Consider the following 25,164-nt stretch of genomic DNA (forward strand, 5'->3'; position numbering starts at 1 on the left):
TTTTGCCATACATTGACATGAATCCGCCCTGGGTGTACATGTGTTCTCTTTCTTGAACCCCCCTCCCACCTCCCTCTTCCCCATATCCTCCCTCCATGTCATCCCTGTGCACCAGCCCCAAGCATCCTGTATCATGCGTCGAACCTGGACTGGTCACATATGATATTATACATGCTACAATGCCGTTCTCCCCAATCATCCCACCTTCACCCTCTCCCACAGAGTCCCAAAGACTGTTCTATATGCCTATGTCTCTTTTGCAGTCTCGTATACAGGGTTCAGGTTACCATCTTTCTAAATTCCATATATATGCGTTAGTATGCTGTATTGATGTTTTTCTTTCTGGCTTACTTCACTCTGTATAATTGGTTCCAATTTCATCCACCTCATTAAAACTGATTCAAATGCATTCTTTTTGATGGCTGAAAAATACTCCATTGTGTATATGTACCAAAGCTTTCTTATCCATTCATCTGCAGATGGACATCTAGGTTGCTTCCATGTCCTGGCTATTATAAACAGTGCTGCAATGAACACTGGAATACATGTGTCTCTTTCAATTCTGGTTTCCTCGGTGTGTATGCCCAGGAGTGCGATTGCTGGATCATATGGCAGTTCTATTTCCAGTTTTTTGAGGAATCTCCACACTGTTCTCCAGAGTGGCTGTACTAGTTTGCATTCCCACCAACAGTGTAAGAGGGTTCCCTTTTCTCCACACCCTCTCCAGCATTTATTGCATGTAGACTTTTGGATAGCAGCCATTCTGACTGGTGTGAAATAGTATCTCATTGTGGTTTGATTTGCAAAAAGACAGCCTGCAGAATGGGAGAAAATAATAGCAAATGAAGCAACTGTAAAGGATTAATCTCCAAAATATACAAGCAGCTCCTGCAGCTCAATTCCAGAAAACTAAGTGACCCAATCAAAAAATGGGCCAAAGAACTAAACAGACATTTCTCCAAAGAAGACATAAAGATGGCTAACAAACACATGAAAAAATGCTCAACATCCCTCATAATCGGATTCAGAGTTCTATTAAGAATTTTAACCACTGGCTGAGGCTGGGAAACAACTGTGGGAAAGCCCACCTGCCTTCCACCCTGCGCACCGCCCCCTCTGTCTGGAGTGCACCCTATGATTGGCTGCTCAACACGTCCCACCCGCCCCGCCCGCGCGTCCAGTCCAATCCTGGCCGTCCTTGAACCACAGGTTTCCCGGGACCAGCCCAGTGGGCGGGCCCTGTGACGTCTGACGACGCGCTACGTCACAGTGGCGGAAGTCGCGGCCGCTCTTTTGAAATCAAACCGCCCGAGTCTCACAAGCTTCTGTTTACGCCGCGGCCTGAGGCCGCGCCGCGTCGGGGGACGTCCCCGACACCTATCATCCAGCCCTGCTGACCTGACGCCGCTGCCACGCCATGTCCACCCCTCCGTTGGCGGCGTCGGGAATGGCGCCCGGGCCCTTCGCCGGGCCGCAGGCCCAGCAGGCGGCCCGAGAGGTCAACACGGCATCGCTCTGCCGAATCGGGCAGGAGACGGTCCAAGACATCGTGTACCGCACCATGGAGATCTTCCAGCTCCTGAGGAACATGCAGGTGGGGAGGAGGGCGGGCCCCGCTCCGGGGCGTGCGTGGAGAAAGCGAGGTGCCTCTGCGGGGGAAGGAGCAGCTGGTTTAGTCCTTACCTGGGGTCCCTCGGCGTCGACGCGGTTGCCCTGGGCAATCCACGAGTATGGAGTCGCCCGCATTTACATTCAGAAGCGTTCCCCGATAAAGTGTCTGCCCCCAAGATGTGAAGGTGATGTTTTCCAGGCCGGATTTCTGAAAAGGATGAAGCCGCATTTTCTAGATTCGGCCGGGTTCTCTAGGCTCTAGGCGAATTCGTGTATCCTTCAAGGTAGAGGTGGGCCTCACTCCGCCACGCTCTTTGGGTTATTTCAATCTCATATTTTTCCACAGAATACTCTGTGATGGTTCAAGGAGCTGAATTCAGATTCTGCTAGCCATTTTTGCTAAACAGCTTTATTTTGGTATAACTGACTCCCAATACAGTGCATTTGTTCAAAGTTTTGACACATGTGTACTTGTGAAACCAACGTCCATCACCCCACAGTTCCCTCTGTGGCGAAGTGAGCACATTCTCGTGCCCCTTTTAAATCTTTACTTCTGTCTCTCCATCCACAGGCAATCTCTCTTTTGCTTTCTGGCATCATAGCTGGTTGGCATTTTCTAGAGTTTCATATACATGAAATCATACACTATGATAGGGGGCGGAGCGGGGGCGGATCTGGCTTCTTTCACTCAACAAATATCAATGGGTCATTCCTTTTCATTGCTGAACAGTATTCTATTGTATGAATATATCACAATTAGTGTATCTGTTGATGGCCATTTGGTTTGTAGCCACTTTGGAGCTATTATAAATAATAATTCTGAGTGTTCAGCTACAAATGTTTGTGTGAACATGTGTTTCATTTCTCTTGAGTAGGTAGATGCCTAGGCATGGAATTGCTGGGTTATGAGGGAGATGATTGATTACCATTTTAAGAAACTTTTCCAAAAGTTTCCTCATCCTTGCCAGTACTTGTTGTCTGTCTTTTTCCTTTTTTTTTTTTGGAATTGTATGTCTTTTTGTTTCATCAGTACTTTCCCCCAGTCTGTGGCATGTGTTTTTATTTTCTTCACATTGTCTTTTGAAGAACAGATATTTTAAATTTTGATGGAATCCAATTTATTGATTTGTCCTTTTACAGATTTTCGGTTTTGGTGCCATACCTAAGAAATCTTTGCCTAACCCAAAGATTTCTTGTTTTCTTTTGAAGTTTTATAGTCTTAGGTTTTACATTTAGGTCTATGATCCACATGGAGTTATTTTTAAAATAATGATAGATATGGATCTGTTTGGGGTTTTTTTTGGGTTTGGATATCATGTCATTCCAGCACCATTTTGCTAACCCATTTTTAAGGCTTATCTTACTACTGTGTGATGTGGATATCATTCTTGTTTTACAGATGAGGATTCTATGGCTCTGAGAGATGAAGTGACAGAGGAGATAGTCAGTGTAGGGTAAATTTGAGACCGGGTCCTCAGACTCTTAGAACTTTCAAACTCTTATTAAAGCTGGTGCACTAAAGATTGTTTTATTGCCTTTTTAAATAAAATGGTTGGGGTGTTTTTCTCTTGATTCTAGAAGTACAGCACAACTGTACGGAAATATTTTAAGACCCTGTTAATAAGCCACTGTGAGATAAAAAGGGAATCCAAGAGGAGATAAGAAATCTTTGGCAATTGTTTTAAAAATTTATTGATTAAAATGTAAGATGATTAAAATACAGATTAAATGATCTCTCAGAATTTAGCAAATATTTATTTTTAAGCTGCTGTATTGGACTAGTAGAGCTAATAGCTAACATTTATCAAATACTTTCCTTAGGTACATTGTTATAAGAACAGTTCTAAGAAGTATTTTTATCTCTATTTTACAATTAAGGAAACTGAGACTTAAAGAGAGAATTTACTCAACATCATATATGACTGGTAGCTTTTTCTACTAACCTCTTTATTATACTAACTTGCTATCAACAGTTTGTATTAACAGAGATATAATACACATCCATGACTGACAGTGAAAGAACTGAACTCTTTCATAAGATACAATCAATAACTAGATTACATGTGGACATGTATTTAATTTGTAAGGACTACAATAATTATTTCTTTGTGCTTGTGAATTCTGTGTTTTAACTCACTAAGACCCTTTGGGCCATATCATAATTGGTTGTAAGTTAAGCAACAGTGTGCTCCTTAATTTATAGAAAGCTGGGAGGAGAAGTGGTACAAATAAGACTACATATAAACTATTTGTTAATACATTTTTAAGTTCAAAAATTTTAAATTATCTTCTACATTATTAATCCAGAAGGATAACATGCCATAAATACCAACTTCTGAGGTTATTTCTGAGCATTGGTTTTAGAGAAGTCCTTCTTTATTAGTTGTCCTTTAGCCTCTTGAGAATCTGATGAAAACTACGGACTCTCTTCTGAGAAGACTGCACATATAAAGAAACATTCTGACTAAAATTTCATGGGGCTAACAGATGTCTCCCCCCAAATCACTAGATCCTAGGTTGATTGCCTGCATGAAAAAGTATTGCTTTGGTTCTATTTGTTATGCTTTAAATCTTACCTTTTTTAAAAAATATAAAATATATTCTGAATTCAGAAATAAAAAGGGACATCATAGTGAACATTCTTCCTCCTCTGCTACCTGTCTAACTTCTCTCCAGAGTTCAGTTCAGTTCAGTCACTCAGTCATGTCCGATTCTTTGCGACCCCATGGACTGCAGCACGTCAGGCTTCCCTGTCCATCACCAACTCCTGAAGCTTGCTCAAACTCATGTCCATCGAGTGATGCCATCCATGGTGATGTCATCCAACCATCTCATCCTCTGTCATCCCCTTCTCCTCCCGCCTTCCGTCTTTCCCAGCATCAGGGGAATGAGTGAGTCAGTTCTAGTGAGTCAATTCTTCGCATCACGTGACCAAAATATTGGAGTTTCAGCTTCAGCATCAGTCCTTCCAATGAATATTCAGGACTGATTTCCTTTAGGATGGACTGGTTGGATCTCCTTGCAGATGATCCTTGGATCATGTTTATTATATACATACAAAACATACTCTTACACATGTGCAATATACTAAATAAAGATAGAAATGTGAGTATCTTCTAGTCTTTATTAAATACAAAATATAGGCAAAGTATGTAGTACCTACAATGTAGGTACAAAAAATGTAGTACCATAATAAAGGTATAGCATGCTTCTGTATGTAAAGTGTAATTATTATAATTCTTATTGTCACCCAAACAAGAAAGCAGTGACCCTTTGAAAATTTTTTCTTATTTTTTAATGTTTTGAAAGTTTATAAATTGAAAGATCATGAGAAATCCCACATAGTATTGTGGGGGGTGAACTCTCAATGCTTCTGTCCTTTAAACTGTTTTCACTAATTCAGTCTTTGATACTTTAACCCTTTTCTTTGAGATATTATCTTCAGAATGTTTTAATGCTTGAAAATTTCCAAAAATTCTAATATTATAAAAATAATTTCAAAGAATTTTAAAAGATCAATCTCCTTAACTTATAAACCATAACATTATAGGAAATTTAGAATGAGATAAAAGAAGAAAATCAATTATTAAGCCTATCTTCCTATTACATCTTTTATCAACTATTACACCTTTTAATAACTATATATGTATAACTATGTATATGCCTTTGGTCTTTTTTTTTTCCCCCTCCGTGTTTATGGTTTTACCTACTTGGAACAACAGTGGCTCTTATTTTCTTTCTTCTCTGAACACTGTGTCAGGCTTTTTTTGATTCCTACCTCAGCTGTTTAGAAAGGAAAAAAAGGATGAAGTGAGGTTAAGAAAAGACTGGATTGATCTTCTAGCTATTAGACATTAGTTGGAGTTTTGATTTTAAGTCATTTTATAATCCCTAAGATAAGTGTATGAATTAGTGAGTTTAATGAAATTACTATATATACTAGAAACCATGGTACAAATTTTGTTAATTCTAGTTTTAGGATAATTTCACAGATCAAATTGTGGGAATAAAATATTGTAAAGATGTACACAGAGAGGAAGATTTTGTAAGTTTCAGCACTGCACAAAATGTGCATTTAGTTGTAAGTAAGTAGTAGTCAGTTTTTCCATTTATCTGTGATTTTTGTCATTTCAGTATGTATTTTGGCTTCTTTTGGTAAAATTCCTGAATTAAAAATATATAAGCATCCAAGACAGAGTTATGATCATAGCAGTTACTTGCAATAATTTATTAATAATGTTCAATTACAGATTGATTTGCTACTATATATCGCCTGCTATTGATTTCTTTTTAAAGTAAAACTTTTGGTGACAGCTTTATGTTTTAATGCATGCCTAGAGCGTCTTAATTATAATAGTTAAGGTACCTTGAGATTATTTTTGCAACAATGGCAGCATACTCTACTTTTTCTTCTACTGAAAAGTCCTGATCTTCATTATTTTCCTTTTCTTCTTCTTTTTCTTTAAATTGTATTTTGAGTTGTTTGAATTCAACTCCTGGTTGAGTTCAGCACCTTGCTGCTTTTACATTATCATAAGTGATATTAAAATTGTGTATTCTTTTTAGTTATAATACAAAGCTGTGGTATAAATATAATCAGAAGTTAGAGGCAGAAAGCATTTCAACTGATCAGAAAGGCTTAACGCAAAGTCTTGCAGAACTGCTTGACAGTATGCTGCTGCTGCTAAGTCACTTCAGTCGTGTCCGACTCTGTGTGACCCCATAGACGGAAGCCCACCAGGCTCCCCCGTCCCTGGGATTCTCCAGGCAAGAACACTGGAGTGGGTTGCCATTTCCTTCTCCAATGTGAAAGTGAAAAGTGAAAGTGAAGTCGCTCAGTCGTGTCCGACCCTTAGCGACCCCACGGACTGCAGCCTACCAGGCTCCTCCATCCATGGGATTTTCTAGGCAATAGTACTGGAGTGGCTTGCCATTGCCTTCTCTGGTGACAGCACGCTAAGGAGCTAATTAATAAGTAAGCATGTATTACTGTTAAATTCTTAAAGTTGCACTTGATTCATTGTGAGGAACAGCTTGCTTTTATGCATTGCTCAAAGATTGTTTCTGTTCATTAGCTTTGCTTAAAGAAAACCTTGATTTTCATTACTTTATGCTTTTGGTTTTTTGTCCGAGAAGCTGCCAAATGGTGTCACTTACCATACTGGAACATACCAAGACCGGTTAGCAAAACTACAGGATCATCTTCGCCAACTTTCTATTCTCTTCAGGAAGCTGAGATTGGTCTATGATAAATGCAATGAAAACTGCGGAGGGATGGATCCCATTCCAGTAGAGGCAAGTTTTAATGGTTGAGGGAGGGTAAATGTAAGAGTCTTAGGACATTTGTAATTTTTTCCCTTTTTCTTTTCTATTTTCACAGTATTTGCAGATTTTGATCATACGGTGTCACTTTTGACTAGAAAAGATGAAATTGTGAGATATATTGTGTGTGTGTATATCTATAGTACTGTCTTTTCATTTTGATAATTTCTTGCAGACTTTAGCATCCAGGATGATAGTGAATTTTAACTTTTGTTGTTGGGGGAGATTATTGGAGATTATCTGTGGCAAATTTTATTATTGCTGTCAGTGTCTCAATTAAATCAGTGCATGATGTCTGAGACATTTTAATAGTATTGTAAAATACTTTTACAGTGGTTTTCATGTAAGTTCTTTACAGATAAAAGGTTATAACCATTTTCATCATTATTAGATTATCTTAGTAGAATCAATCTAGTTTTTAAATACATTTCTTTAAGTTTAATCTTGGATCATAGGTATATTTTAGTTAATCAGGTATATGGTTATTTTTATAAGTGGTCCTTTCCTGTTGACAAGTGATAATCTCTGCCACCAGAAGTAGCTGGTGGCAGGGAGTGGGGTTAGATGTTCTCTCACTATATATAAAGACAGTTTCATGTCATCAGTTCAGTTCAGTTCAGTTCAGTCGCTCAGTCGTGTCCGACTCTCCGCGACCCCATGAATCACAGCACACCAGGCCTCCCTGTCCATCACCAACTCCCGGAGCTCACTCAGACTCAAGTCCACAGAGTCGGTGATGCCATCCAGCTGTCTCATCCTCGGTCGTCCCCTTCTCCTCCCGCCCCCAACCCTTCCCAGCATCAGAGTCTTTTCCAGTGAGTCAGCTCGTCACATGAGGTGGCCAAAGTATTGCAGTCTCAGCTTTAGCATCAGTCCTTCCAATGAACACCCAGGATCGATTTCCCTTAGAATGGACTGGTTGGATCTCCTTGCGGTACAAGGAACTCTCAAGAGTCTTCTCCAACACCACAGTTCAAAAGCATCAATTCTTTGGCGATCAGCTTTCTTCACAGTCCAACTCTCACATCCATACATGACCACGGGAAAAACCATAGCCTTGACTAGACGGACCTGGGTTGGCAAAGTAATGTCTTTGCTTTTTAATATATTATCAAGGTTGGTCATAACTTTCCTTCCAAGGAGCAAGCGTCTTTTAATTTCATGGCTGCAATCACCATCTGCAATGATTTTGGAGCCCAAAAAAATAAAGTCTGACACTGTTTCCACTGTTTTTCCATCTATTTGCCATGAAGTGATGGGACCCGATGCCATGATCTTTGTTTTCTGAATGTTGAGCTTCAAGCCAACCTTTTCACTCTCCTCTTTCACTTTGATCAAGAGGCTTTTGAGTTCCTCTTCACTTTCTGCCATAAGGGTGGTGTCATCTGCATATCTGAGGTTATTGATATTTCTCCCAGCAATCTTGATTCCAGCTTGTGCTTCTTCCAGCGCAGCGTTCCTCATGATGTACTCTGCAAATAAGTTAAATAAGCAAGGTGACAATATACAGCCTTGACACACTCCTTTTCCTATTTGGAACCAGTCTGTTGTTCCATGTACAGTTCTGACTGTTGCTTCCTGACCTGCATACAGGTTTCTCAAGAGGCAGGTCAGGTGGTCTGGTATTCCTATCTCTTTCAGAATTCTCCACAGTTTACTGTGATCCACACAGTCAAAGGCTTTGGCATAGTCAGTGAAGCAGAAATAGATGCTCTTCTGGAACTCTCTTGCTTTCTCCATGATCCAGCGGATGTTGGCAATTTGATCTCTGGTGCCTCTGCCTTTGGGGACTGGAATGCAAAAGTAGGAAGTCAAGAAACACCTGGAGTAACAGGCATATTTGGCCTTGGAGCACAGAATGAAGCAGGGCAAAGGCTAATAGAGTTTTGTCAAGAGAACGCACTGGTCATAGCAAACACCCTCTTCCAACAACACAAGAGAAGACTCTACACATGGACATCACCAGATGGTCAACACCGAAATCAGATTGATTATATTCTTTGCAGCCAAAGATGGAGAAGCTGTAGACAGTTAGCAAAAACAAGACCAGGAGCTGACTGTGGCTCAGATCATGAACTCCTTATTGCCAAATTCAGACTTAAATTGAAGAAAGTAGGGAAAACCACTAGAGCATTCAGATATGACCTAAATCAAATTCCTTATGATTATACAGTGGAAGTGAGGAATAGATTTAAGGGACTAGATCTGATAGATATAGAGTGCCTGATGAACTGTGGACGGAGGTTCGTGACATTGTACAGGAGACAGGGACCAAGACCATCCCCATGGAAAAGAAATGCAAAAAAGCGAAATGGCTGTCTGAGGAGGCCTTACAAATAGCTGTGAAAAGAAGAGAGGTGAAAGGCAAAGGAGAAAAGGAAAGATATAAGCATCTGAATGCAGAGTTCCAAAGAATAGCAAGGAGAGAGAAGAAAGCCTTCCTCAGTGATCAGTGCAAAGAAATAGAGGAAAACAACAGAATAGGAAAAACAAGAGATCTCTTCAAGAAAATTAGAGATTCCAAGGGAACTTTTCATGCAAAGATGGGCTCGATAAAGAACAGAAATGGTATGGACCTAACAGAAGCAGAAGATATTAAGAAGAGGTGGCAAGAATACACAGAAGAACTGTACAAAAAAGATCTTCATGACCCAGATAATCACGATAACGTGATCACTGACCTAGAGCCAGACATCTTGGAATGTGAAGTCAAGTGGGCCTTAGAAAGCATCACTACGAACAAAGCTAGTGGAGGTGATGGAATTCCAGTTGAGCTATTTCAAATCTTGAAAGATGATGCTGTGAAAGTGCTGCACTCAATATGCCAGCAAATTTGGAAAACTCAACAGTGGCCACAGGACTGGAAAAGGTCAGTTTTCATGTCATCAGTGCTTTCTTATTTGAGTGATCAGCATGTATGGGGTGAACAGAGAAAGAGTAAACTGCAATACAGCCTGAAAAAAAGTGGTCAGAGATGTGGAGGGTCAGAAATATGGTGGACTCTGACAGAGGCTGCAGAAGTGTCAAGGAAAATAAGAAATGAAAACTGTCCAGCAAATTTTGCTAGAGGAAAACTGTTGGTATATTTGGTTGGAGCTTTGGTGGAAAGATAGCGACAGAAGTCAGATCACAGCGAGCTGAAGATTAAACAGGAAGTAAGGAACTGAAGCCAATACATAGATATCCATCTTTCAAGAAGCTTAGACTAAAAACAAAAGAAGAAAGCAGTACGTGGTAGGAGAGATAGAGTTGAGAGTTTGGGTTTTTCTCCCCCCGCCCCCCTTCCAAATGGGAGAACTTGTTAAGATGAAAATGGAAGAAAACAGTCAGATGAGGTCAGGGGAAATAAATAATAAGTCAGGAGGGCAGAGGAATCAGTGTACAGGAATGAAGACTAAATGTATTTGAGATGAAGGACCACTGTCTGCATTTGGAGAGAGGAAAGGAAGAAAGTAGTTGTGGATGTAGGCAAATTTATATTTGTCCCAAGAATTACAGAAGTTTGGCCAGATTGATTACTGGTTATACTAGTTACTTAGCTCTGTCCTGTTCCTGCATTGGTAATATAAGATGGAAGAGACAAGTTTCTGGTGACTCTACAAGGAGTTTCATCAAACAAATGTCATCACAAATCCATACATACTTAATTATAATTCTGCTGGAAGTTTCATTGCTATATAAACTTTTTCTCTTACAAAAAAACTTTCTCCCAAATATAAGACATCTAGAAATCTATATAGACACTTCGATACAAGTAAATCACAATTATATAATATATGTCCATGAAGTTCCTTTCTTTCTAGTACAGATGAAGGAAAGCCTATTCTAGCTGAAAAAAGTTCTTAAGGGTAGGACTTGTATCCTATTTGGCATTATTTTTGCAGTGTCTCCTCACCCAGCGTCTGCCATGTAAATATTTGCTGATTGAGTAGGATATTACTTAATCACATGTGACAACTAATTTTGCTAAAAGGACTGTTTTACAAAAGAAACCCAAAAAGCAAATGTACAGAACTCATTGAAATGATACATACTTCTAATGCTTTTATTTTAGGCCATCACTTGAATTAAAATGTAGTTTTGTACTGTTAAGATAAAAGTATAAAAATTGATCTTAATTGGATGTATTATCTATGCCAGTATAATTGGAAATTGTGTGTCATATGTTTGACTTTTAACTTGTGTCTGTCACTCTCAGCAACTTATTCCATATGTGGAAGAAGATGGCTCAAAAGATGACCGGGCTGGCCCACCTCGTTTTGCTAGTGAAGAGAGGCGAGAAATTGCTGAAGTCAATAAAGTGAGTTGCTAGTCTGTATGTCTTACATTTCTGAATTATTGATAAAAATTACAAGGGAGTCTATGTAACTCAAAAACATAATTTGAATGACAGAATTACCTGAAATTGTTTCTGTGGCAAATTTAACCTACTTAGAGTACAACCCAAAACTCAGAGGTAAACAGAAATGCTATCTGGTAAGTCAGAAGATCACAGAATTCAGGCAATAAAGCTCTTAGGAAGGCATCATAGGCGCTCTGTCACAACCCATTTACATTTTCTTTTCTAGGCAGAACTGTAGCTCTCTAGGTTACAGCATCTTTGGAGCAGCAAATGATAATACTTTACAAGTAGGAGATGGGAATGTCTCACCAGCAGAGTAAGAAACTGAGAGTTATCAAAGCACTACGCCATCCCACCCTTCACCCCACAAAAGTTCCTAACTTGAGTTTATTGCTGAGTACTTTCAGAAGTTCAGAAGATAATGTTAAGATCATTCTCTATTGAAACGTAGGGAAATAAGGGATGTTGTCAGTCCATTCTGGGATAGAGGCATGGCTAATAAATAGCACACACAAAATAAAACTACCAGGCTTGGTGCTTTACTTACAAATAAGTGCCCCCACCTCCTGCCTCACTCCTGAAATTCTTAATGCTAGTTAATAGAATTCATCAGGACATTAATTAATCTACCACAGCCAAAGAGGGTTTTCTGAGGTAGAGGAGGATGACTTAGTTTACTTATATAAGGTCTGTAGGCTAAATTGAAAATTTTTTTTCTCCCTCAGATCTAAAAGACATTTGATAGACTTCAAATGTTTCTGACTCAAAGAGTGCTTAAAATTAGTAATGTGATAAGTCTTTAAAAAAAAAAAACTTTTTATTTCAGATATGTAGCCAACATTTTTAATAGAAATGAAATATAGAACTAGTCATATTGCTACTGCTGCTGCTAAGTCACTTCAGTTGTGTCCGACTCTGTGTGACTCCATAGACGGTAGCCCATCAGGCTCCTCCATCCCTGGGATTCTCCAGGCAAGAACACTGGAGTGGGTTGCCATTTCCTTCTCCAATGCATGTATTCATGCTAAGTCGCTTCAGCTGTGTCCGACTCTGTGTGACCCCATGGACAGCAGCCCACCAGGCTTCTCTGTCCACGGGATTCTCCAGGCAAGAATACTGGAGTGGGTTGCCATTTCCTTGTCCAGTCATAATAAAAATAGGCAGAAATTAAGATGCCTTATACAACTGTGTGTGTATGATGCTATTTTAGAAATTATAGCCAGTGAAACAAACTTTATGAAACAGAAGTTATTATATACAAATTTGTTGTTGGTTGAGGTAGTACATAACATTATAGCTTAAGCTTATTAAGCTCAAAGTAGCTCACTGATTAACAAGTAGAGGCAATAAGTATTTGATGAAAGAGCTTAAAGATCTATACCATTTTCCTATAATGTCATAAACCAGTTAGATTATAAGATCCTATTGACAATTACAACAACAAATATTAAGTAGTTAGGATTTCCATAATACATGAGACTAAAGTTAATATATATAAAAGGATTGTTTTTTGGTAAAACTTTTTATGTTATATTGGAGTATAGCTGATTAACAATGTTATGATAGTTTCAGGTGAATAGCAAAGGGACTCAGCCATACTTACACGTGTATCCATTGTCCTCCAAACTGCCCTCCCATTCTGGCTGCCACATACCATTAAGCAGAATTCCATGTGCTGTACAGTAGGTCCTTTTTGTTATCCATTTTAAATATAGAAGTGTATACATGTCCAACCCAAACTCCCTAACTATCCCTTCCCAAGAAAAATCCCAAATAAAGAAACTAACCTTACACCTAAAACGACGAGAGAAAGATCAGATAAAACCTAAAGTAAGTAGAAGGAAAGAAATCATAAAGATCAGAGCAGAAATAAATAGAGACAAAGAAAACAATTGCAAAGATGAATGAAACTAAAAGTTGGTTCTTTGAAAAGGTAAACAGAATTCATAAACCCTTAGCCAGACTCATAAAGAAATTTTGAACGGTTGAAAAAACATATAACATTCTTACATGGGCAAAAACTACTCTAAAAATGCCAGTGTTGATTATTTCATAGTTTTTTATTTATTTTTTAATTGAAGGATAATTGCTTTAAAGAATAGTGTTAGTAACACTCCAAGTACAAATGTGAATTCTCTTGAAATTGCACAAAATAGTAAGATTTTAGTGTGATACCAATCAAAAAACAAATAAAAAATTGGAACTTTTTTCTTTGAGAGTATACCCAAATACACATAATAAAAAAAAATTCCAGTAAGAGTAATAAAACAAACAGACTCTTTGTTTCAAAAATTAAAATGTTAGATGAAACATATTATAAAAACAATAATTAAGTGTGAAATACTGACATAAGAACAGACAGATTCAGTTCAGTTCAGTCGCTTAGTCGTGTCTGACTCTTTGTGACCCTGTGGACTCCAGCATGGCAGGCCTCCCTGTCCATCACTCAAACCCATGTCCATTGAGTCGGTGATGCCATCCAACCCTCTTATCCTCTGTCGTCCCCTTCTCCTCCTGCCTTCAATCTTTCCCAGCATCAGAGTCTTTTCCAGTGATTCAGGTTCTGCATCAGGTGGCCAAAGTATTGGGAGTTTCAGCTTCAACATCAGTCCTTCCAGTGAACACCCAGGACTAATCTCCTTTAGGATGGACTGGTTGGATCTCTTTGCAGTCCAAGGGACTCTTCAAGAATCTTCTCCAGCACCACAGTTCAAAAGCATCAATTCTTCGGTGCTCAGCTTTCTTTATAGTCCAACTCTCACATCCGTACATGACCACTGGAAAAACCATAGCCTTGACTAGATGGACCTTTGTTGGCAAAGTAACGTCTCTGCTTTTTAATATGCTATCTAGGTTGGTCATAACTTTTCTTCCAAGGAGTAAGTGTCTTTTAATTTAATGGCTGCAGTCACCATCTGCTGTGATTTTGGAGCCCCAAAAAATAAAGTCTGCCACTGTTTTCTTTGTTTCCCCATCTATTTGCCATGACCTTAGTTTTCTGAATGTTGAGTTTTAAGCCAAGTTTTTCACTCTCCTCTTTCACTTTCATCAAGAAGCTCTCTAGTTCTTCTTTGCTTTCTGCCATAAGGGAAGTGTTATCCACATATCTGACGTTATTGATATTTCTCCCGGCTATCTTGATTCCAGCTTGTGCTTCCTCCAGCCCGGCATCTCTCATGATGTACTCTGCATATAAGTTTGGAACCAGTCGGTTGTTCCATGTCCAGTTCTAACTGTTGCTTCCTGACCTGCATACAGATTTCTTAAGAGGCAGGTCAGGTGGTCTGGTATTCCCATCTCTTTCAGAATTTTCCACTGTTTGTGGTAATCCTCACAGTCAAAGGCTTTGGCATAGTCAATAAAGCAAAACTATTTTTCTGGAACTCTTGCTTTTTCGATAATCCAACAGATGCTGGTAATTTGATCTTTGGTTCCTCTGCCTTTTCTAAATCCAGCTTGAACATCTGGAAGTTCACAGTTCACGTATTATTGAAGCCTGGCTTGGAGAATTTTGAGCATGACTTTGCTAGTGTGTGAGATGAGTGCAATTGTGAGGTAGTTTGAGCATTCTTTGGCATTGCCTTTCTTTGGGATTGGAATGAAAACTGACCTCTTCCAGTCCTGTGGCTGAATTTTCCAAATTTGCTGGCATATTGAGTGCAGCACTTTCACAGCATCATCTTTCAGGATTTGAAATAGCTCAACTGGAATTCCATCACCTCCACTAGCTTTGTTCGTAGTGATGCTTTCTAAGGCCCACTTGACTTCGCATTCCAGGATGTCTGGCTCTAGGTGGGTGATCACACCATCGTGGTTATCTGGGTCGTGAAGATCTCTTTTGTATGGTTCTTCTGTGTATTCTTGCCACCTCTTCTTAATATCTTCTGCTTCTGTTAGGTCCATACCATTTATATCCTTTATTGAGCACATCTCTGCATGAAATGTTCCCTTGGTATCTCTAAATTTCTTGAAGGGATCAGTAGTCTTTCCCATTCTATTGTTTTCCTCTATTTCTTTGCATTGATCACTAAGGAAGGCTTTCTTATCTCTCCTTGCTATTCTTTGGAACTCTGCATTCAAATGGGTATATCTTTCCTTTTCTCCTTTGCTTTTCACTTCTCTTCTTTTCACAGCTATTTGTAAGGCCTCCTCAGACAGCCATTTTCCTTTTTTGCATTTCTTTTTCTTGGGGTTGGTCTTGATCCCTGTCTCCTGTACAGTGTCACGAACCTCCATCCATAGTTCAGAAAGAAGGAAGAGACACCTAAAGCAAAAACACCATCCAGTTGTAGATGTGAATGGTGATAGAAGCAAAGTCCAATGCTGTAAAGAGCAATATTGCAAAAGGAACCTGGAATGTTAGGTCCATGAATCAAGGCAAATTGGAAGTGGTCAACAGGAGATGGCAACAGTGAACGTCGACATTTTAGGAATCAACAAACTAAAATGGACTGGAATGGGTGAATTTAACTCAGATGACCATTATATCTACTACTGTGGGCAAGAATCCCTTAGAAGAAATGGAGTAGCCATCACAGTCATCAAGAGTACGAAATGCAATACTTGGATGCAATTTCAAAAATGACAGAATGATCTCTGTTCGTTTCCAAGGCAAACCATTCAATATCAGTGTAATCCAAGTCTATGCCCTAACCAGTAATGCTGAAGAAGCTGAAGTTGAACGGTTCTATGATGACCTACAAGACCATCTAGAACTAACACCCCAAAAAATCTCCTTTTCATTATGGGGGACTGGAATGCAAAAGTGAGAAGTCAAGAAATACTTGGACCAACAGGCAAATTTGGCCTTGGAGTACAGAGCAAAGCAGGGCAAAGGCTAATAGAGTTTTGCCAAGAGAACGGACTAGTCATAGCAAATACCCTCTTCCAGCAACACAAGAGAAGACTCCACACAATGACATCATCAGATGGTCAATACTGAAATCAGATTGATTACATTCTTTGCAGCCAAAGTTGTAGAAGCTCTATACAGTCAGCAAAAACAAGACCAGGAGTGGACTGTGACTCAGATCTTGAACTCCTTATTGCCAAATTCAGACTTAAATTGAAGAAAGTAGGGAAGACCACTAGACCATTCAGGTATGACCTAAATCAAATCCCTTACGATTATACAGATTGAAATAACATTCAAAAAAATTGTTTTACTATTATATTAATATATGAGAATTTAATATGACATAAGAAGGGATTATGTGGAAAATTAGTCTTTAAAAATAGACACTTTAGGGTAAATTTAGCTAATTTTTACATTACACCATGTGTCAAAATGAATTTCAGAGTTGAGAATAAGACTTGTAAAACAAAACATTAGAAAACTAAAAGAAAAATATGTATCAAAACTCAGGAAAAAAAAAGAAAAAGATTTTTCTAAAATAACATTTAAGAAAATTTTTATGAGGTGAACTATACATTAAGAATATTTTCAGCAAATTTGACAGTAATAAGCATAAAGAATTTACAGTAGGGATTAGGAGAAACTTTTAAGTTAGATCTTGAAGAATAGTGGTGTTTGGTAGTCCAGAGAGATGAGACATCCGTATATTAAGAAGTGTTTTATGTTTCTGTTGATAATCTTATGTATTAATTCACAATGGATGTGTTCTATTATTTTTCTCTGTAGTAAGGATGTTAGTTATAAAATGAAATGTATATGTAAATAAAACACCATTGTGATGATAACTTGGATTTCAGAATGCTACATGTGACTTAAATATAGTTTGTTCTCTAACCTAAAAGATATTATGATATTTTGGTGGGGTGGGGGAGAGAAAAGCTTCAGAATGAGATCATTTCTCTAAAGATGTTTCATTTCACTTCCTGTTTTTCTAACTTTTTCCCTTTTTTAATATGGTTTTGAAATAGCCTATTCTTGATTTTTTTAAAACCTTTCAAATAATCAGAATATAGTAATTCCTTGACAGTGTGTAATCAAAAAACTCTTACTAGCTGGAATTTTGTGAATTTTAAGATAAGGATATAATTGATACAAAGCATTTGATATGTAAAAGTATTTCTCCACGTGAGGATGTTGGTCTCTTTATGGTCTCTGTCTAGGACCCACCTACCTCTTTCCTTCCCCCAATTCTTTCAGTGTGGTTATGTCATAATTGGGATTCAGTAAATATTCTGTGTTCATATTATTATGGCACATAGATACTGTTTATTGCTAAACTACATAAGAAACCAGAGTTATATTTCCTTGAACAATTTTTGTTTTCCTAGAATTAATAGTTCTATAATTTTGAAAAATTTTGATTAGTTCTGTATGCATCTGTGGGAGCAGCTCAGTACTGTTTCCAACTGTCCAGCATCAAATTATCAGATGACTTATAGGTTCGTTCCCCCCATTCCACTCCCACCACCCCTGCCCCCAGAGTCCTCCATCTTGCTGGAACCATCTTGCTAGGTCTGAATTGAATGCTCACTAAGCCTGGTATTCAACTACTGTCCTGGGTCCTTTCCTTCACCTCTTCAGTTAATTTTACTATCTCCTCAGTCTCCCATCTTCCTTTTTCTTGGTTTATTTCCTCCCTTGTTTGTAAGGTTCATACATCAGTGACTTCTTCAGGAGAGATGCAGGGACTTAAGTTTTTAGTCTTTGTGTATCTGTCCAGTTGATTGTTTGGCTGGATATAAAATTATATGTTGTAAATTAATTTCCCTCTGAAATTAGAAGGTGTTTTTCCATAATCTTCTCATATGGCATTTGGTAGATTTTAAAGAGCCTAGTTATAAATATTTTTAGGCTTTGTGAGACATGGTGGTCCTTGTTCTGATGTAAAAACCATCCTTAGTTCACGGGCCTTACAAAAACAGGTCACGTGCCATAGTTTGTCAACCCCTGTCTATTATGTTTTGTTGTCTTTGTATATGGAGGATCAAAGATCTGTGGAGCACTGGATGCTTAAACATGAGCCATTTCTATTTGGGAGTGAGGCATTAAGACACTAATCATAGGCTTTGTGAGTTGACTTTCATCATAGCAAGATTGGAAACAAGCTGGCTTTTTTCTTTGGGGAACCCCCAAGGATCATTTGCCGAGACTTTTTTCTTTAGAGCTATTCAGAATCTTTCAGAGTCCTACACAGAGGAATAGCCTCTTGTCTTCTTGCCTTCTGCTGTGCTGGTGGCACTGAATCTCCAAATCTCAGCTATTCAGTTCATAAGAAACAAACCTTCTGGTTCCCTGTAAACGGGGAGTGGGTACGCAACTCTGGAGAGGGGACTCAGTCCCGTGCTGTTGAGAAGTAGGAGTGAGCAGCCTAGGCTCTCGCTTGTTTCTGTAGCTCTTCCCCTCCAGCTTCCGTCCCCAGGCCTCACAGCAGACTTGGTTGTGGCACTTGCCTCCAGTTCTCCTTGGAGGATCAGCCATTTTCAGTGTCATTCTTCTGGGTGGTACAGTGGTTTCCTCCCATGTCATTTACCATTCCTCTCATTTACTATTCCCCTTCTATGCCCCACCTTTAAATGTGCCATCTGGCATCTACTATTGTCTCCTTTCTGATCATTTTTCTCCACGTGAATTTATAGCATTTTCATTCCCCTCTGGCCATTTTATTACGGTTTGAGAAAAAAAAGAAACATGTGTTTAGTCCACGGTGTTTATCTGTGGTAAGTTTATTTCAATACACAAAATAGTATTCTGAAGGTTTATCTATTTTTGGAATAAAAGCCCATATTTTAAATTCTGTTTCCATTTCTACTTCAGGCATTTGAGAACGCTTTTTGATTTTGATTAAAACATTTGAATCTGTTGAATTTGCTGTTGTATGTGCTTCTGGCTTTGGGGTAAAACTTGTTTCAGTTAACATGGTATTGAACTGAAGATTATTACAAAAAGAAAAGAATCCATTAAATGTTTTAAATTAAACAGATTTAAAGCTTAGCCCTATATTTCCATTGGAAAAAAATTTAAAGAGAATTTAGAGAGAAAATATCTTCTCTTGAGTGGCAGGAGAAATGTTCATTTGATTGGCCTCATGGCTCTTTCTTACTTTCTGGAAATTGTTAGTCTAATTTGAGGGAAGACTGAAGAACTAAGTGATAAACAGTTCAGTTCAGTTCAGTTGAGTCGCTCAGTCGTGTCCGACTCTCTGCGACCCCACGAATCACAGCACGCCAGGCCTCCCTGTCCATCACCAACTTCCAGAGTTCACTCAAACTCATGTCCACAGAGTCGGTGATGCCATCCAGCCATCTCATTCTCAGTCGTCCCCTTCTCCTCCCGCCCCCAACCTTTCATAGCATCAGAGTCTTTTCCAGTGAGTAAACTCGTCGCATGAGGTGGCCAAAGTATTGCAGTTTCAGCTTTAGCATCAGTCCTTCCAATGAACACCCAGGATTGATCTCCTTTAGAATGGACTGGTTGGATCTCCTTGCAGTCCAAGGGACTCTCAAGAGTCTTCTCCAACACCAGTTCAAAAGCATCAATTCTTCAGCGATCAGCTTTCTTCACAGTCCAACTCTCACATCCATACATGACCACGGGAAAAACCATAGCCTTGACTAGACGGACCTTGGTTGGCAAAGTAATGTCTCTGCTTTTTAATATATTATCAAGGTTGGTCATAACTTTTCTTCCAAGGAGTAAGCGTCTTTTAATTTCCTGGCTGCAATCAGCATCTGCAGTGATTTTGGAGCCCCCAAAAATAAAGTCTGACACTGTTTCCACTGTTTTTCCATCTATTTCCCATGAAGTGATGGGACCAGATGCCATGATCTTTGTTTTCTGAATGTTGAGCTTCAAGCCAACCTTTTCACTCTCCTCTTTCACTTTCATCAAGAGGCTTTTGAGTTCCTCTTCACTTTCTGCCATAAGGGTAGTGTCATCTGCGTATCTGAGGTTATTGATATTTCTCCCGGCAATCTTGATTCCAGCTTGTGCTTCTTCCAGCCCAGCGTTCCTCATGATGTACTCTGCATATAAGTTAAATAAGCAAGTGACAATATACAGCCTTGTCGTACTCCTTTTCCTATTTGGAACCAGTCTGTTGTTCCATGTACAGTTCTGACTGTTGCTTCCTGACCTGCATACAGGTTTCTCAAGAGGCAGGTCAGGTGGTCTGGTGTTCCCATCTCTTTCAGAATGTTCCAGTTTATTGTGATCCACACAGTCAAAGGCTTTGGCATAGTCAATGAAGCAGAAATAGATATTTTTCTATTTAAATAGATATTTTAGAAAGCATCACTACGAACAAAGCTAGTGGAGGTGATGGAATTCCAGTTGAGCTATTTCAAATCCTGAAAGATGATGCTGTGAAAGTGCTGCACTCAATATGCCAGCAAATTTGGAAAACTCAGCAGTGGCCACAGGACTGGAAAAGGTCAGTCTTCATTCCAATCCCAAAGAAAAGCAATGCCAAAGAATGCTCAAGTGATAAACAGAGACCAAAAAAAAAAGAGAGAGAGGCTTACTTCTCTCTGAATGACACTCTCTAGGTCCATCCTGGAGAAGGCAGTGGCAAGCCACTCCCTCTTGTCTGGAGAATCCCATGGACAGAGGAGCCTGGTGGGCTGCAGTCCATGGGGTCGCTAGGAGTCGGACACGACTGAGTGACTTCACTTTCACTTTTCACTTTCACACATTGGAGGAGGAAATGGCAACCCACTCCAGTGTTCTTGCCTGGAGAATCCCAGGGATGGGGCAGCCTGATGGGCTTCCGTCTATGGGGTCACACAGAGTTGGACACGACTGAAGTGACTTAGCAGCAGCAGCAGGTCCATCCTAAAAAGTTTAAAGTTTGAAAAAATATTATATATTTGTATATATATGTATATATGTGTGTATATATATATATATTTTTTTTTTTTTTTAAAGGGGAGAGGCCTAAGATTTGGTTAACTCAAATTAAAATTCCTCTTAAAAAGGCAAAAGAATAAAGTTAACAGCTAAAAACCAAAGTGGATTTTTTGACCCAAAGAGGTTTTTAACTCATTCCTTAAATGTGAATTAAACATAATACATATCCTGTTAACCAAGTTATCTTATGTATAACTAGTGCTACTAATTATTTTTTTCCTTTCCTCTACTTCTTCAAATTTTGTACCTCCCTTCTGGAATATAAGATTGAAATATAATTGAAAAATTATAAAACACTGAGTAAACCCATGATCAATTGATATATTTTTCTGCCTTTATGACGCACATACCTGAGTGTTTCTGTGAAAAATGTTTATTTTAAATAACCACCTTCAGATGATAAAATGTTGGTCTAATCTAATTACGGGCTTCAAGAATCTGCCTGCCAATGTAGGAGATGTGGGTTCAGTCCCTGGGTTGAGAAGATCCCCTGGAGAAGGAAATGGCAGCCCACTCTAGTATTCTTGCCTAGGGAATCCCATGGACAGGCTATAGTCTATGGGGTCGCAAAAGAGTCAGACATGACTGAGTGACTAAACGACAATTTAATTACATGATTACAAAGATGCTATTAAAAGTCAAAATTAATTGGTTTGATTTTTCAACTACAGTTGCCCCTTAAACAACACAGGTTTGGATAGTGCAGGTCCACTTACATGCAGATTTTTTTCAATAAAATACTACAGTACTACACAATCTGCAGCTGACTGAATCTGCGGATGCATGACCAAGAATACAGAGGAGAGACTGCTTTGATCAATTGTCACAGCCTTTGGATGAATATTACATTACATAGTATTACTTAGCATAAACATTTTTTTAAGTACTCTACTTACACATTCACCTGTTAATGTAACAAATTAGGCACAGCTGATGGATTTTGATAATAGCAGCTGTCAACCTCTGTTAAAATCAATCAGTGGCAAGATTGTATATATTAAATCCTGTATCATGGCATGAAAATTTATTTACAGTTTAACCACTAATAAGCACAGCTGTCAGCTTTGGTGTTGATATTTTCATGATGTGTTTTGGCCCCAGGTATTTTTTAGTTGTATGCTAATTTTTTTTAATTTAAAACTTAGTGATCTCTTTGAGACAGACTATCCTAATGCCTTATACAATGGCATTCTTTAAATAAAAATTTTTTACTGTTCCCTAGAGTTGACTGTTACCTTGAAAATATCCTGCCTTTTTTTAGTTCTCTTTATTTTTTGAGTTAATGAAACTAAATTTTTAAATATAATTTGTATTTCTAAGTGAGTATTCTTGAAAGTAGCATTTATTCCATTGATGAAACCATTTTGGGAGCCATCTGTAACCTGTGTTTTAATACTGATTTGAAAGTCTCTTTTTAACCACTCATTAATATAATTTTATTACTTCTAGTTACTTCTTAATGTATACTGAAAATGTGATCACTCAGCTTCTTTCACCAAACTTGGCCTTTCAAGAAGTTAAATACCAATTGGAATTTCTTCCTCCTCCCTTTTGGCTTCTTTCCTCCTGTTACCTCTCTGACTCTAGATAGAATATGAGCAATTTATTTAATCTCAGTTTGCTCTTTAATAAATCAAAATTAAGATTTCTAGGTCTCTTTATAATGAACATGTACGACTTGATCTAGAGGTATTTTAATTTAGTGTCTTTAAAATTACCTAACTAAATATATTACTTCCAAACGTAATATTTCCAAGAGGTCACTTAACAGTAATGATTACTATAATAACTAGTGAACACTCTGAAATCTCTGTTTTGATCTTGTTTTATCTACACAGACATTTACTACATACGATTTGAAGAAAAGATGTTTAATAAGAAGTTTATAATCTGTGGCCTGTTAGAGAGCTAGATCTGGAGATAATAGACACATGCCATGTGCACTCAGGGCATCCAGTAAATCTCAGTTATGAAGAAGATTCTATCAGGGCTGTGGCATCCTGTCTTCAGTTTTCAGAATTAGAAGTAGATTGCACTTCATGCTTAGAGAAATTAGTGACTTCTGCCCCATGTTTGAAAGATCAATTGCATTTTTATTATACTTTATATTCTCTATTGATAGTTTATGTTCTGTGCCTACCAGTAACATTTGTTGAATGCTTACGTCTACCCACTCCAGTATTCTTGTGTGGAGAATCACATGGACAGAGGAGCCTGGTGGGCTATTGTCTATGGGTTCTCAGAGTCCGACACAACTGAGCAACTAACACTTTGACTTTTCACTCACTTTCACTTACTTGTATGCTAGGCGCACTGCTAACACTTGACGTGAATCAGATCTTTTACTCTCCATAACAACCCTTATGAAATAGGTTCAGTTATTATCCCCATTTTTGTGTTATGGAAGCTGATGCACAGAGAGATTAAGTAATATTTACTTAGTGAAGGAGCTGAGCATAAACTCAGGGAACCCAGGCTTTAGGGCTTGTGTTCTTAACCATTAAGCTACACTGCCTTGTGGAAACCTATATGTTTAGGTTTTATAATTGAATATTTAGCTAATTTTCTTTGGTGGTTTGAGTGGAGGAGGAAAAGGAGGTAGGGGCTGGAGCCATAGGCTCTGTAGGCTGAATTAGAATTTATCATGTCTTTCAGTGGATGTTTGCGAGACCTTCTGCCTTAAGGAAGTGCGTGCTTAGTCCCTCAGTCCTGTCCGACTCTTTGGGACCCCATGGACTATAGCCCACCAAGCTCCTCTGTCCATGGAATTTTCCAGGCAAGAATACTGGAGTGGGTTGCCATTTCCTACTCCTACTCTGCTTTAAGGAAGTGTTTAGCTTAATTTCTGTCTGGTTCATTAGAATTCTGACTTAATGACATTTTAATCTTTTGTCTTCATGGTCTGTATTTCATGAAACATTTTTTGATAAATTCTTTTGTTTCTACAGAAACTCAAACAGAAGAATCAACAGCTGAAGCAAATTATGGATCAATTACGAAATCTCATCTGGGATATAAATGCCATGTTAGCAATGAGGAACTAAACTGATATTTAAATTTCCGTCTCTACACATGTTACACCATTTTTTTTCCCCTCAAGTATTTTTTCCCTTTGAAGAAGATTATCGGCTTTCAGTCTAGTCACTAGAATTAAAGTTTCTATTTTTTACACTGTGGTTTTACATTAAAGTATTCATTGGTGGTTTTTTTAAAAGCTATTGATTCTGTGAAAGACTATTGTATATTGTAATACATTTTGATGAGATTTGTTTTTGGTTACTCTTCATGAATTGAATAATTGTTTTTTAAAAGCAAAAATAATTAACTTTTGTAAATAAATTTGTAAATTTGATCACTGATTGTTTTGTTCATTTCATTACCCATTTAGGAGAAAATTAAAGGTTAAAACATTCTTCCAGATGAAAATATCAAGTTCAGTCTGTCTGTGGTACACATTAAACATAAAGGTTACCATTTGAGCTCAATTTAAAAATTTTAGTTTGAGTCCCAATAAAGTCCCGGACTGCAAGGAGATCCAACCAGTCAATCCTAAAGGAAATCAGTCCTGAATATTCATTGGAAGGACTAATGTTGAAGCTGAAACTCCAATATTTTGGCCACCTGATGCGAAGAGCTGACTCATTTGAAAAGACCCTGATGCTGGGAAAGATTGAGGGCAGGAGGAGAAGGGGACGACAAAGGATGAGAGGGTTGGATGGCATCACTGACTCAATGGACATTAGTTTGAGTAAACTCTGGGAGTTGGTGATGGACAGGGAAGCCTGGCGTGCTGCAGTCCATGGGGTCACAAAGAGTCGGACGTGACTGAGTGACTGAACTGAACTGAAAGAATGAAAGAACAGTTAGCTTATCTATTGCTGTAAGTAGATGAAAATTAAGATTTCTTTTATTGTGGTTCTTAATTGGCATGCTCTGTCTCTAAAAGGAGAGAAAATTTTGTTGAAACGCCAACTGTGTGTTTATTAGCTACCTGCTTTAGGCCAGGAAGCAATCCCCTATCTGATTTTTCAAGTAAACCCTAAAGTAACCTGAAGCAAATTTTGGAAAC

At 38.5% G+C, this 25,164-nt stretch overlaps 1 protein-coding gene across 1 annotated transcript; it reads left to right on the forward strand.

Annotated features, from left to right (window-relative positions):
* Positions 1 to 1,265: 1,265 nt before the first annotated feature.
* Positions 1,266 to 24,447, forward strand: MED30 (mediator complex subunit 30). The gene is made up of 4 exons (XM_055432464.2): positions 1,266 to 1,594; positions 6,748 to 6,906; positions 11,132 to 11,233; positions 24,044 to 24,447. The coding sequence occupies exons 1-4, from the start codon at positions 1,418 to 1,420 to the stop codon at positions 24,137 to 24,139; spliced, it is 534 nt and encodes a 177-aa protein (XP_055288439.1). The 5' UTR covers positions 1,266 to 1,417; the 3' UTR covers positions 24,140 to 24,447.
* The last annotated feature ends 717 nt before the right edge of the window (positions 24,448 to 25,164 follow it).

Source organism: Moschus berezovskii, chromosome 16, assembly GCF_049115385.1.
Source record: "Moschus berezovskii isolate FMDL1 chromosome 16, NW_MosBer_1.0, whole genome shotgun sequence".
In the NCBI taxonomy this organism is placed as follows: Eukaryota; Metazoa; Chordata; class Mammalia; order Artiodactyla; family Moschidae; genus Moschus; species Moschus berezovskii.